Raw genomic sequence first — 14,161 nt, 5'->3', positions numbered from 1 at the left:
GCAAAGTTAACAATCTTCATGGAGTTATTGCACAGTTAAATAATACGACACACAAGGGTATATCTTAATCATTCTCAAGATTGAGCAGACATTCCTACAACTTGATCAATACAGACGGCACGTGCCACGGATGGTACCCAAAACGATGGTATTGTGTGCAAGTGGCCCGCTACCATTTCATGATGACACAACTTCACCTAATTAGACGTGTACATCAGGCACAAGATATATGGGTAATGTATCCACGACGCTGGTGAAATCCACTGGTAGTGCAATGTTTATGTCAAAATCCCAACAGCAGTGTAGAAGGTCTGGATGAGTAAAACTGTGGTGTACCTTGGGGGTCAGCTGTTGACTCCCAACAACAGCTGATGGATCGTACAGAAGGACGGAAGCGTTGGCGAGGTGTGGTGGCATCAACGGCACTGGCGGTGGCGGCGGCGGTGACCTCTCGACCTCGACTGCAACGGTGCTGGCACCAGCAGGGGGCTCGCTATTGTCCTGCTTCGACGGCTGCGAGAGGCTCCTTGGCACGCGTGTGGGCTGTACGTAGCCACCAGAGTCCACTGAGCAGAGAGTTCACCACGCCTGCAGTGGAGACCGAGGGGAAAGTGAGTGGGCAGAGTAACAAAGAAACGCCGCATGTGTACGTGTGTACGTTTGTGTGTATATGTGGGGAGCGGTGGTGTAGTGGTTAGTGCGCTGGACGACGAACCCGGCGACCCGAGTTCGATTCCCGCTCACAGCCAACACCAGTAACGATTATCTGAATCGGTCCTGGGCCTCCCCTAGGTCGACTCAGCGTCACATGAGTGCCTGGTGTGGTGTGTAAAACATCACAACTGGGGAGACAAAGGCGGGCGGGCGTGGTGCTGGCCACCGACCCCCTCGTGAGCCGTGTTGGCCTTCATAGGTGCTCGCTAACAGCACGTAGCCAGCTGTACTAATCGGAGGTGTGGGGGAAGGACATCAACCTAAACACAAAAGCCAGTTCTTAAGAAATTAGTTTTCAATCTAGATTTAAAAGTAACAAAAAAACGACGTTTCAGTCGCAACACAAGCGTCTGTCTTCAGGACGACCGAAACGTGTTTTCTTTTGTTATTTTTTCTACCTGCGTGACTTTACCGAAAGAGGCAGAGAGTATGGATTCCTGCAGTCATGAAAGCTTCAAATCAAGACGAGATTTAAAAGCGCACAGCTCCCCAGTGGCTTCTGAAAGCGGTCACCGCCGTCTCTGTTCGATGTCTGAGCCAAAATCTGCCGCCACTGCGAGCATCACCATCGGAGTTCACGGCACGCCACCAAGTTCGTGTTGGTTCCTAGACGCTCGTTGTACGGCCGACCGAGTGCCCGGGGGGGGGGGGGGGTCCCATGGCAGCGTCACCGAGACTGATCCTCGGTTCGAGGCCAGGTTCTCTGATGTCTCGAAGGTTCTCGTGCGCCATGTGTTCATGAAAACAATCCTAATCGTGTATTCGGCGTGTGCGTGTAAGCCTTTAACATGCTCTTGCTCAAAATAGATATTTTTATTATGGTCATAAACACGCACAAAACTCTTTATCATCCGATGGATTTTTTAAAGTTATTATGCTAAGACTGATCATGCTGAGTGCATTCAATTTGTTAAAAGGGAACGTCCTCTGCAGATCATAGCTTCATTTAAGATGGAGCTGTCCCGGGCGGTGGGAGGAGGGTTGCCCACAATGTCCACAATGCCCACGACACTCGTCTCTTGCGTGTGACAAGCCACCCGAGCGTTCTCCAGCCTCAACCCTGCTTTTCTTCCCACCTCTGATGAGAACGCATCGCCCGTGGCGTTACTGTGATCATCAACGCAAAACTCCTCTTCAGCAGGCACGCTCTTCTCGTCGAGCTGAAACAGTCCGCGCGTGAGACCGAGAGGAGGGCGAGGGTTGGGAGAAGTCCACGACTCGAGCCGCCTTCCCCCCCCGTGCCCCGTACCCAAGGTCTGGAAGATGCCTCCGGCGAGACCGCAGAGCCTCACGGCGAAGTGCGCGTACGAGACGCTCTCCTCCGCCACGAGCACGCGCAGCGGGGCGAACGAGAAGCGCACGAAGATCCCTGCGACGCGCGCACAGCAGCGCAGCGGAGTGACACGAGCGGAGGCTGGGGGTGAGGTGGGGGGGGGGGTCCTCCTCACGGTCTCGGCGTGAGAGACGACGACAGTGGATTGACGCGCTCGCAAGGGGGGCAGCCCAATCCAAAAATGGGCCGCGATGGGTTTTTTTTTATTTTAAGAGGAGAAAAGGGTGGCATGGTGGGCGTGGTAATTGGGGGTGGCATGAGACGGAGGGTGTGTGCAGAGGAGAAATGAAGGTGGTGGGATGGAGAGTAGATGACGAAGGTGGTGGGATGATGGAGGAGCGATGCCGCTGGTGGAATGGGGCTGGTCTGCGGTTGGTGAGATGGGTGTAAGCTAACTAACTCCCTCTTCCTGATGACGAACGCTTGTGTTGCGATCGAAACGTCGTGGTTTTTTATTATTATTTTCTTTGAACCCATCTACGTGACTTCACCGAAAGACTCAAATAATATGAATTCCTGCAGTCACGAAAGCTTTAAGTCAAGATTTACGGGTGGTATGATTGAGATGACGGGATGAGGAATGGTGAGAGATGGAGATGGGATGCAGACTGAGGGCTGTTGTCGGCTGGGCTTAGTGGCAGGGAGTGGGGTTAGGGTTGGTGAGCGAGTTATTGGGTGGCATCGAGGCAGTGGAGTTCATCTGCTGCAGGAGATGGGAGGGTTGATGCAGGATGGATCAAATGGTGGGATGTCAGGTGTGCCCGAGGGAGGCAATGAGGTAGAATGGTGATGGAATGGAGGGTGGATGTGGGGTGGAAGGAAGCGCGAGGCCAAGGTGGCTAAGCGTTGTGCGCTGTGTGGGCGTGTGACGTTACCTGGGACGGTGTGCCTGCGGTAACGGCCTGGCGAGTAGTCAGTGTCTGCCACCACGTGCTGCAGTGAAAGGGTTGCCCGGGGTAAGGGGGTGTGAGAGGCGGGAGTCATGTCATCACAGTAAACTCGCAAGTTCTGCTTGTCCGGTCCTCCTCGTAACAATTTGTACCGGTGGCTTTAGCCTGACTTGGACCTGGTTTATTTGTCTCAAGAGAGGTGGGTTCCGTATTAAGATAACCACTTTACCAGACACTGAATATCCATTACGCTTTATTGTGGAGAATGTATGGGACGTGTGCGTTATCTAACTTTGGGGTTTGTGTGTGTCTGTGTGATTGGACTGTTGTCCTTCCCCTCGCACCTCCGATGAGCACGGTTGGCTTACGTCCAACACGCATTCGGGAAAGATCACCACCGGCTGCTGGTAGAGTACTCAACTTGGCAGAGACTAAACTTTTTTTTTTATTTTAGCAGCTAAGGCCCACTGAGCTATTTAGCAATTTTTTTAGAAGCCACCTGGCCACAAGTGATAGCCCAACAAAGAGGCTTATCACGTGGAAAGTTAAAGCAGCCAAATACTCTAAACGCACGTTGATTTTAAATGTAGGGGTAAAGCCCGGAGAAAAATCTACGCGACCACAGAGAGAGAGAGAGAGACGTGCAACCTCAAAATATACAACGAGCGTCAAGAGTCGGGATCGAACCCACGGCCCCCTGTGTACCAGGCGAGGTAGTTAACGTCCCCACCTGCTCCGTGACGGAGTACTGATGCGTGTCGACGTGCGCGCTCCGGGTGCGCACGCACGTGGGCACCACCTGCAGGAAGTACTGGAACTTCTGCATCTCTGCGAAGACAGACGGCGAGGTGGATGAGGTGGATGAGGTGGATAAGGTGGATGAGGTGGAGCAATGAGGCAGGCAGCCCCCAAACCCCCAACACCACCACCCCCAACGACCGCTGCGATCAATTTACATTCAAGTTCCTATGATCACTGTTACATTGTTTTTATAGCTTTATTTTGGTGATTTTGAAAACGTTTTGGTTTAGCCATGTTTGTTTGTTGTAGTACAGAGTTAGCCTGATAACTTTAATCTAAATTGTCTCATGGTTGTTATTGTTTGACTTGCATCCCACTGGGATTTTTGCAAACAGCGTTAAAATACGGTGTTTTTTCTGGAAGACTTTGCTGTTTTATCCTGGATTTTTCTGTTGCATGTAGTCACTTTAAGATGTTTCTTGTTCATGTTTTTGTTTGTTGCGGTTGCACCCGAGTCAAGAGCCGCATGGCTCACAGGGTTATACCTCTTCTTGGTTCTTTCGGTAAAGTCACGTAGAATGGAAATAATAAAATAATAAAAATAAAACATAATAAAATAATTCTCACGACGTTTTGGCCACAACGCAAGCAGCCGTCCTCAGGTGGAAAACCCGTTCGCGCACGCCGTGCGCAATTGTGGGGCGGGAGCAATTTTGATGGTGGGCATGCAATGCTCGCGCAAGAGCCGTTCCAGGTATACGAGTCGTTTACGTATGCGGTGCTGCGAGCGGTTGTGGCGTGGTTAGCGAAGCGGCGCTAACAACCCGGCCACCCGAGTTCGATTCTCGGTCACACGTTAAAATTGTTGGCACATATCTGAACCCATTCTGGCCCAATCCTTTCATCGACTTCGCCTTAAATTGAGTACCGGGGAGACAGAACTACGCAGGGAATGGTTCTGGCCACACCAACCCCCTCGTGAACCATGTGGCCCTTCATAGGTGCTCGCTAAGAGCACGTGTCCCAACAGTGTGCATGGCTATACGGGCGATCTTTGTGCACGTGGTGGGCACGTGGTGTGCACGTGGTGGGCACGTGGTGTGCACGTGGTGGGCACGTGGTGTGCACGTGGTGGGCACGTGGTGTGCACGTGGTGGGCACGTGGTGTGCACGTGGTGGGCACGTGGTGTGCACGTGGTGGGCACGTGGTGGGCACGTGGTGTGCACGTGGTGGGCACGTGGTGTGCACGTGGTGGGCACGTGGTGTGCACGTGGTGGGCACGTGGTGTGCACGTGGTGGGCACCTCGTGTGGCCGTGCGCGCGTCCCCGTCGAGCGCGTTGACGATGCCCGGCGCGCGCTGCCCGAACGACAGCTCGTCGATGCGGTGCGAGAAGTTAAAGCCTGCGGTGACACGGCACCACAGCCATCGTCATCATCACCACCACCACCGTCCACCTCGTCACCTTCATCACCACCAACTTCATCACCACCACCACCACCACCGTCCACCTCGTCACCTTCATCACCACCAACTTCATCACCACCACCGTCCACCTCGTCACCTTCATCACCACCAACTTCATCACCACCACCACCACCGTCCACCTCGTCACCTTCATCACCACCAACTTCATCACCACCACCGTCCACCTCGTCACCTTCATCACCACCAACTTCTTCATCATCACCACCACCGTCCGCCTCGTCACCTTCATCACCACCAACTTCATCACCACCACCACCGTCCGCCTCGTCACCTTCATCACCACCAACCTCATCATCATCATCACCGTCTGGGGCTGTGGGGTAACCCCATGAGCCACCCGCTGAGGTTGGTCATCGATGTGCGTGTGTGTTGAACTTCTTTGCACCGAATGCAGCCAACAGTGCTCATCGCAGGTGCGTGGAGGTACTCACTTTCCTCGGGCAACATGTAGTGCAGGATGTGCGCGTGTCCGTGGCGGTGCCCCCGTGACCTGCACACAGATGCGCGCGAGCGTGAAGGGCACGGTAAGGTCACGCGCCGTGCGGATGTTGCAGTACGGCAGATGAGACAGAAAATTAGATGGAAGATGGTGAAACGGGAGATGATAGCGGAGATTAGATGAGAGGTAAGATGATGTAAAATGGAAGATGAGAAGGGAGATGAGATGTAAGATGTGGGATTTGACATGGAAGATGATATGGGAGATGATATGTAAGATGAGATGGGAGTTGAGATGTAAGATATGATAGATGATATTTGAGATGATAAGAAGATGAGATGTAAGATATGTGAGATGATATGGGAGATGCTACATTGAACTTGCGCGTGCACTTACTTCCCGGGGACGATGTGGAAGTTTCCGGGCACCTGGAGAAAATAATCAGAATCAAAACACGTGCGGGAGGACAATTACTCACCCCAGGGCCAGTCGCTCCCACACACGCACCCGTTCATACACTCCCCATGGTGCTATACACTGCAATGGCGTTAACCGGGTGTAATCTGAATTATGTTACCTACCTGTCTTCAACGAGAGAGAGAAATAGTTCATAACTCTGCCACGTGCCCCCACGCATTGACTCACCTCACCCTCTGCATCAGTCCTCCACGTGTTCTACGAGCATCGCTCGCCACGTAAACAAAGTGGCTACCGCTCGTCGTCCGCGTTCGTACTCTGCCCCCCCTCCCACCCCTCCGTCAGCCTCGCGCATTGTCCACCACGCGTCCTCCGGCGTCCGTCACCTTCTTGGTGATGAGCGTGCCGTGGATGCGGCACGCGTCCGGCTCGCGGTCCGGCAGCTCCCCCCCACTGCTCTCCTCCCTGTGCCGGGGCAACGGTTTCGGGGCAGGGGTCAGAGGTCGGCGATGGGGGGAGGGGTGGCTCCGTCACCGATTACGTTGGGAAGAGTGAGAAGTCTCATTTACAGGACCACGCAAGCCGTGAAGTGTCGTCAGAAGGAATCGCCTGGGTGACGAGTGGCTCACCGACGTGCCTCACCTTGGTGACGAGTGGCTCACCCACTGCCTCACCTGGGTGACGAGTGGCTCACCCACTGGCTCACCTGGGTGATGAGTGGCTCACCCACTGGCTCACCTGGGTGATGAGTGGCTCACCCACTGGCTCACCTGGGTGACGAGTGGCTCACCCACTGGCTCACCTGGGTGATGAGTGGCTCACCCACTGGCTCACCTGGGTGATGAGTGGCTCATCCACTGGCTCACCTGGGTGATGAGTGGCTCACCCACTGGCTCACCTGGGTGATGAGTGGCTCACCCACTGGCTCACCTGGGTGACGAGTGGCTCACCCACTGGCTCATCTGGTTGACGAGTGGCTCACCCACTGGCTCACCTGGGTGATGAGTGGCTCACCCACTGGCTCACCTGGGTGACGAGTGGCTCACCCACTGGCTCATCTGGTTGACGAGTGGCTCACCCACTGGCTCACCTGGGTGACGAGTGGCTCACCCACTGGCTCACCTGAGTGACGAGTGGCTCACCCACTGGCTCACCTGGGTGATGAGTGGCTCACCCACTGGCTCACCTGGGTGATGAGTGGCTCACCCACTGGCTCACCTGGGTGACGAGTGGCTCACCCACTGGCTCACCTGGGTGATGAGTGGCTCACCCACTGGCTCACCTGGGTGATGAGTGGCTCACCCACTGGCTCACCTGAGTGACAAGTGGCTCACCCACTGGCTCACCTGGGTGACGAGTGGCTCACCCACTGGCTCACCTGGGTGACGAGTGGCTCACCCACTGGCTCACCTGGGTGACGAGTGGCTCACCCACGTGCCTCACCTGGGTGACTAGTGGCTCACCCACATGGCTCACCTGGGTGTCTCACCCAGGTGGCTTATCTGGGTGGCCCACATGGGTGGCTCACCTGTGTGGCCAGCCTAGGTGGCTCGCCTGGGTGGCTCACCCAAGTGGCTCATCTGGGTCGTTCACCCAGGTGGCTCATCTGGGTGACCCACACGGGTATTCACCTGGTCGGCTCAGGCCTCACCTGGGCGGCATGCGCTCGCTGAAGCCCTCCTTGAAGAGCACATCATGCAGGCCCTGCTCGACAGCGAGGCGCAACTTGAGAGCCTGCACTCTCCTGCACGGGGAGGTGAGTCGGGGGGGGCAGGATCAGTGAGTGCGGGCGGCGAGGGAGACACGGGGACCAAGGGAGAGTGCCACGAAAGAACACAGTGAGGGACAAAGCGATGGAGGAGGCAGGAAGACAGAACACGATAGAGGGTGGTGTGTGGACAGGTGGGTGCAGCATGTAAAGTGCACCTAGCTTGGCACAGTCACGGTGGTAGCATCGCTGCCACTTGGTGCCGAATGGCGGCCGCTGTTGTTGCTGCAGGAGCACGGTGTATGGTGCATGAAGGTGTGCGGTGCATACAGCTGTGGCGCGTTCAGATGTGTTAAGCTTACAGGTGTGGTCCTGTGCGGTGCATACTGGTGTGCTAAATATATACAGGTGTTTGCAGGGTATAGGGTGGAGAACGTGTGAGGGTACAGGTGCTCATAAGGTGCGTGTCACTTGGGCTCCACTCACTCCTGCCACCTCCGCTGGTTCTCGCTCAGATCGAAGTAGGCCTGGGAGGCGGGCGGTGATGGACACGCACACACGCACGTGAGTTGACGCACACACACACCTGAGTTGACGCACACACACACCTGTGGTGCACAGGTAACTACCGTGGCGTCGTTCAAAGCAGAGTAGACCACGTATGCCGGCTTCCTGCCGGATTTACACGCGACAGTAAAGCCCGTCGCATGACAGTCAGAGCAATGCTTCATTCCCAGAGCTGGAATTTTTAGCCGATGCATGTAGAACTAAATATAATCGGATGATATTTTTTACGCGCAGTCATTGGTGACCAGGCTAAGACCATGTATGTTGAACGTATTCAGCACCGTACGGAGCCAAACGTGCTAATCGCAGGTGCGGGGAAGGACAACAAACGAAACACTCCATCTGAGACCAAACTTTATTCATTCGTGGCTTGCTTGCATTCAAACCCAGGTTCTCGGTGGTGCCGGCCCAGTGCTATGTGTGACCTCTGAGCCACTGAACCACCTTATGTCTCCTACATCTTAGTGTCAAGTTCATTTATTAGGTATAGCCCTGTGAGCCATTCGGCTCTTGAATCGGGTGCAACCGCAACAAACAAAAAAACAAAAACATGAACAAAAAAACATCTTAAAGTGAATATGTGACTGAGTGCAAACAGAAAATCCAAGAAAATACAGCAAAATATTTCAGAAAAAAAACACCGTACACCAACGCTGTGTGCGAAAATACCAGTGGGATGCAAGTCAAACAACCAACAACAACCACAAGACAACTTAGATTAAGGCAATCAGTCTAACTCTGTACTACAACAAACAAACATGTCAATTCAATTCAAAGACCGTGATGCCTCCTTGAACAGCGAAGCCAACATCCCATTTACACCCCAGCTGCTCTGTGGCTGCTGCCTGATCTGGAGGACAGTGCCCCTCTGCAGGTAGGAATCAGGATTAAGTTTGGGTTGACAAAAATATAAACCAAATGAGACAATATTGGTGTGTAGTTACAGGCTGGTCTGCAACAAGCCCAGGGGAAATCCTATCGTGGATAAGAGACGTGTGTGTATGTGTGCCATGAGGTGCTCGCTAACAGCACTTGCCCCTACAGTCTGTTAAGGCTATACGGGGGATCTTTGTATTTGTCTTTGCCATGAGAGCTTGAGAATGCTTACCGGTTCCTCGTTCAGTGAGCCTGCATAGTTACCGAAGAGGTCCACAGCATCCCCGCCTATATCTGAAGGGGAGGACAGGTGCCAAAATACGACGGTAACTGTGTCACTTTTGGGGGAAAGTGTCACGTGAGCGCCTAGTATGGTCTACGTGGCCCGCAACCGAGAACATTCATCAGCCCTTGTGTTCCGAGCACACGAGTTGACACACAAAGCGCACCATGTTAGGGTGGGTAGACCAATGGGAAAACTGGCTCTGCGTACAGAGTCCAGCTTTGATCAAGAAATTGGCCTTTTGCGCAAATGGTTTCTGGCAGCATTGCAAAAGCAAGCAAATGCTTGGAGGCCGATGGGCCAAACTGCCCGCGGCCGGTTCAGACATCACTCGCCACCGATGTTCGTCATGGCCAGAAATTAAACTCAGGCTACCGGGTCCATAGTGCAGCGCTCAAAAGAATGTGCCACTGCTCCACCACCCGAGTAATCATTGGTAAGCCTGAAAGTTGCACCCGAAACATATTTTTAAATATAAAAAAAAACTTTTATTTTGATATTGTATCTTTCCCATTCACAGTATCACTTATCGACACTCAGCTGTATGCATCACACATGGATGTATAACAACTTGACAATGCTTACACTTGCATGCCATGGCCACTGTGATGTCTACATTGATGAGCAGTGACCTGGGAACACACGCACATCAACGCACATCAACGCACACGTAGATATTTTCTGTCCTCTAGTATTGAAGTCGAAGGGGGTGGTGTGGCCAAACAACCAATGTATAGCTTTAGTTAAAGTTCATTTTGTTGTACCAGAGTGAGACCTCAAGAGACCAGGGTAGTCTCATTGTGCAATAGTGACCTGGGGAATTCGTTTGCCGATAGGGGGCAATGATTGCTCTGTACAATCCAGATTTAGGAATTTGCAGGTAATATTCGAACATGGCAAATGTCGGCCCTGACGTCGCCACACCCTGACCTTCCTCCTGCGATGGACTTAGACAGGTTCTGGCACCGTCGGCCACTGACGTGTATGGAATTTAGCAAAGTGCAGTCAGCGCCGAGTCACCGTCCACCACGCAAGTAACATCGCCGCCATCCGAATCGTAATATTCCATCAGCGGCGCAATCACGGTCACTATTTACCACAGCAGAACAAATCAGAAGCAACTTCAGTAGAACGATCAAACACGGCTATCATCACCAGCTTCTTCAGCCTGTCATGCAGCACCACCATCGGAAGCATCCCCATCGATCTCCATCACCAGCTCTACCACAACACGTATTACATCTCTCGTGTGTATGTGTGTCTCTCTCTCTCTGCTCCGACACCTTTCACTCTCCGTGCCACACACACAAACACAAAAGAGATCGTCCCATTCTCTTTCTCTCCGTATGGGAATGAGGGTGTCGAACTCACGCGTTGTGCTCGTGGTCTGGCCTGAATGAGTAGCGCATGTGTGTGGAGCGGAACTCCCGAAACTCGGACAGCAGCAGCAGGGAGATGAAGGCGATGCTCCAGAGTGTGGCTGTACCGGGGAGGTGAGGGAGAAAGCCAAGGAGGTGGCAGCCCGCGAGTCGGTGTCATCTCGGAGCGGCGTTCGGGTTAACCATCAAACAAAAACGGCCACTGCATCGCGCGCTTTCAGGTGCGTTTCTGCGGCCGTCTGGAACGATCTTCCAGCACAGGGCTCCCCACATGTTTTTAGCACCGCACATTCTCTATTTTGAAGTTCAGGCTTTAAAATGTCCCACGTTCTGCTTCAGGATGTTGACTGGCCATCGAACAAAGACGGTCGCTGCTTTCAGGTGCGGTTCTGTGGCCGTCTGGAACGCTCTCCTTTCGATATTAGGAAGCCACTGGAGCTATGCACTTTTAAACGTAGATTTAAAACTAATTTCTTTAGAACTCATCTGTTGACAAAGGAATTTGCATATCAACAGATGATATACAAATTCCTTTGTCAAGGCGCCCTTCCTCCTCTAACCCAGCTTAAATATACGCTGCCAAGCTTGGTGGTGTTCATTCAGACGCTGTCTTTCCGACAGACCTGTTCTTCACCTGAGGACGGCTGCTTGCGTTGTGGCCGAAACGTCGTGAGAATTGTATTTTATTATGTTGTATTAATATTTAATTATATCCCTTCTACGTGACTTTACCGAAAGAACCAAGAAGAGTCTGTTAAGGCTTCGACACGGGGGGTGGGGACCTTTAAATTGTTTCGCGTGAGACGTGAACGTGAGAGAGTGTGGGCAGTACCGGCTGCCCCCAGGGCAGATGTCTCGCGGAGGCCCTCGGGCAGCTTGGGGAAGGCATCCAACTCCTGCAGGGCGGGCGGGCAGGAAAGGAGATCACCATCGCATTTGTACGGGACGCTTTTTTTGTCAGTATCAAAAAAGAACAATAGGTTTAAAGGGGCCGTCCATAAATGACGTCACGCGATTTTTGGGCGATTATTGACCCCCCCCCTCGTCACACGGAGTCACAAAAAGTCAGACCCACCCCACTCAAATATGACGTCACAAAGCCCTGCCCCCTCCCCCCCCCAAATAAAACATGCTTCAAATCGCTTTAAACTATTGTCATTGTAGTGCGTATTTAATGTGGCGCTGCACTCTGATGTTGTAGGAGAAAACATTTATTAAAAAGTATATTTCATTAAGTAGAACGTGTTGTCTATATTTATTTAAAGTTGCGCATTTTGATGTGACGTCACATTTCTCACCCCCCCCCCCCCTCGTCACACATCGTCCCAAATGTCTGACCCCCCCCTATGTGCGTGACGTCATTTATGGACGGCCCCTAAGCCAATCAGTTTCAGAGACAATGCCAACATTATCACGGCTTGTTTATTCGCATGTTTTGCCACAAGTACGTGTGGTTAATGCAGACTTGATGCCTCGCCAAAGGTTTATATTTGGTGTTTGGATATCTTAATACCTATCTTATTTCCAGAAAGGGCAAACCCTTCATAATAGAGGTTTTTTTGGGTTAGATCGCGTAAACATAAATGTGTCCTTAAACCCGCCGACACCGCCAATTAGTAAGGTTTGTCGCGTAAACAGAACATGCCAATTCGTTACTATTATAACACAACCCACACCATTTACAATACGAGTACGACATTTCGTCAGTAATTACGAGCATCATCAGGCGACAGCCAGAATTAACCTATTGTTACATCGTATTCATTACCGCCACAAATACCGCAATACTTACAGTACCTCAATTTTCCCAAACAACATTAGCAGCAGCTGCACAACCACTAAAAATCTGTCCAAAGAACCGACGTCAGAATGGCCATCAACAAGAGTGGAAGACTTTGGCTTTAGTTACAGAGCCATTGAGTTTATCATCATCACCACAAATGATCAATTTATCAGCAACATACACGAAGAGGCTCAAGAGTGTGGATGAGAGTTCTTAACCCCAAGGTCTAACCCAGGTATCCAATCTTACCAACTACTTTTGTTGTGTAATGTATGCCAGTGGTCAGCCTAGCTGGACCCCGTCATGGGAACGTAGAACTTCAACTGCTGGCTGGAGATCACGCAGAGCAAGGAAGATATTGTGACTTTGATTCGGTTCGCATTCAGATGTTTGACACTTACAAATCGTGTTGTACTCTCCTAGATACTGGAGAAGTTGTCTGTACTCTGCTGTACTTGGAAAGGTTGCGTGCATTTTGTTGGTGCGGGAATCACTTTGCTAATATGATCAAAGTTTCGCATCCTGACTTTGAAAGTATTCTTTTGCAGTGATTACTGTATGTTGAACTTCTTTTGCACCGTACATAGCCAACGTAGCCAACCGTGCTAATCGGGTAAATGACAGCTAAACACAAACAGCAGTTCTAAAGAATGAGTTTTCAATCTACATTTAAAAGCGCATAGCTGCTGTGGCGTCATATTGGTTTCACGCTCGATATGCTAGAACCTGTTTTGGCAAACACACCGTATCGGATGATGGGTTATTTTACCATACTTCACCACGCTGGTCAGTCCGGGCTGGTGAAGGTGGGTGGAGGTAGGAGGACGAGGCCTAGGACCCGGTTGAGATATCGCTCATCACCAGGCCCGAATATACCACGGAATAGCTTCCACCGACAGCCCCGGCTGAAACGAGTCCCCGCTCACCACCGATGGAATTCGTGACCGGGAATTGAACTCAAATGGGCGAGTTCACGGCGCAGTGCGCTCACCGTCACGCCATCGACCTCGTGTCGCGCTACGTTAGGTGACACCTGACACCTTTAGAACACCTGTCCCTTACCTGACCCCCAACCATCCCTCCCCATCAACACCAGCCCTCAACCCCGGTCTCACCTTGATGAGATGAAATCTCCGGCTCGGAATCGCACCGAGTAGCCTTCTCCGGCGCATGATGGATAACGTCGCGACAATGGAGTTATGTGTCCGGGATGACGACCCCCATCCTCTCCCGTCGTCTCCTCTCACACCCCCCCCCCCAATTCCCGGATCCACGATGAAAGGCCACGTGGCACCCGCGCTCTCTCAAGTGCCTTCACCGAGACCGAGTCTCCACGAGGGGCCCAGGACGTGGTGGGAAATGCCACATTCCTATATCGGGAGAAGATATCTCCACAGGACATTCATGTTGACTTACCACAATGTGGTACTCATTTTTTTTATCAGCCACAGCTCTGCCGAGTTAAGATAAATACCCTTTAGAACCTATAAAAAATTTCGATTTAAAGCTTTCGTGACTGCAGGGATTCATCTTCTTTGTTCTT

General features: G+C 52.2%; 1 protein-coding gene across 1 annotated transcript; it reads right to left on the bottom strand.

Moving 5' to 3' along the window:
• Positions 1-1,848: 1,848 nt before the first annotated feature.
• LOC144932310 (endoplasmic reticulum-Golgi intermediate compartment protein 2-like) lies at positions 1,849-13,695 on the bottom strand. The gene is made up of 15 exons (XM_078856250.1): positions 13,681-13,695; positions 11,668-11,731; positions 10,828-10,936; positions 10,042-10,088; positions 9,406-9,467; positions 8,226-8,257; positions 7,674-7,766; positions 6,409-6,487; positions 6,002-6,033; positions 5,598-5,656; positions 4,983-5,081; positions 3,668-3,765; positions 2,923-2,980; positions 1,964-2,083; positions 1,849-1,874 (listed from the first exon to the last, which is right to left on the bottom strand). The coding sequence occupies exons 1-15, from the start codon at positions 13,693-13,695 to the stop codon at positions 1,849-1,851; spliced, it is 993 nt and encodes a 330-aa protein (XP_078712376.1).
• Between the last annotated feature and the right edge of the window lie 466 nt (positions 13,696-14,161).

The sequence above is a fragment of the Lampetra fluviatilis genome, chromosome 5 (genome assembly GCF_964198595.1).
Source record: "Lampetra fluviatilis chromosome 5, kcLamFluv1.1, whole genome shotgun sequence".
In the NCBI taxonomy this organism is placed as follows: Eukaryota; Metazoa; Chordata; class Hyperoartia; order Petromyzontiformes; family Petromyzontidae; genus Lampetra; species Lampetra fluviatilis.
This window is presented reverse-complemented; position numbering and strand designations above follow the sequence as displayed.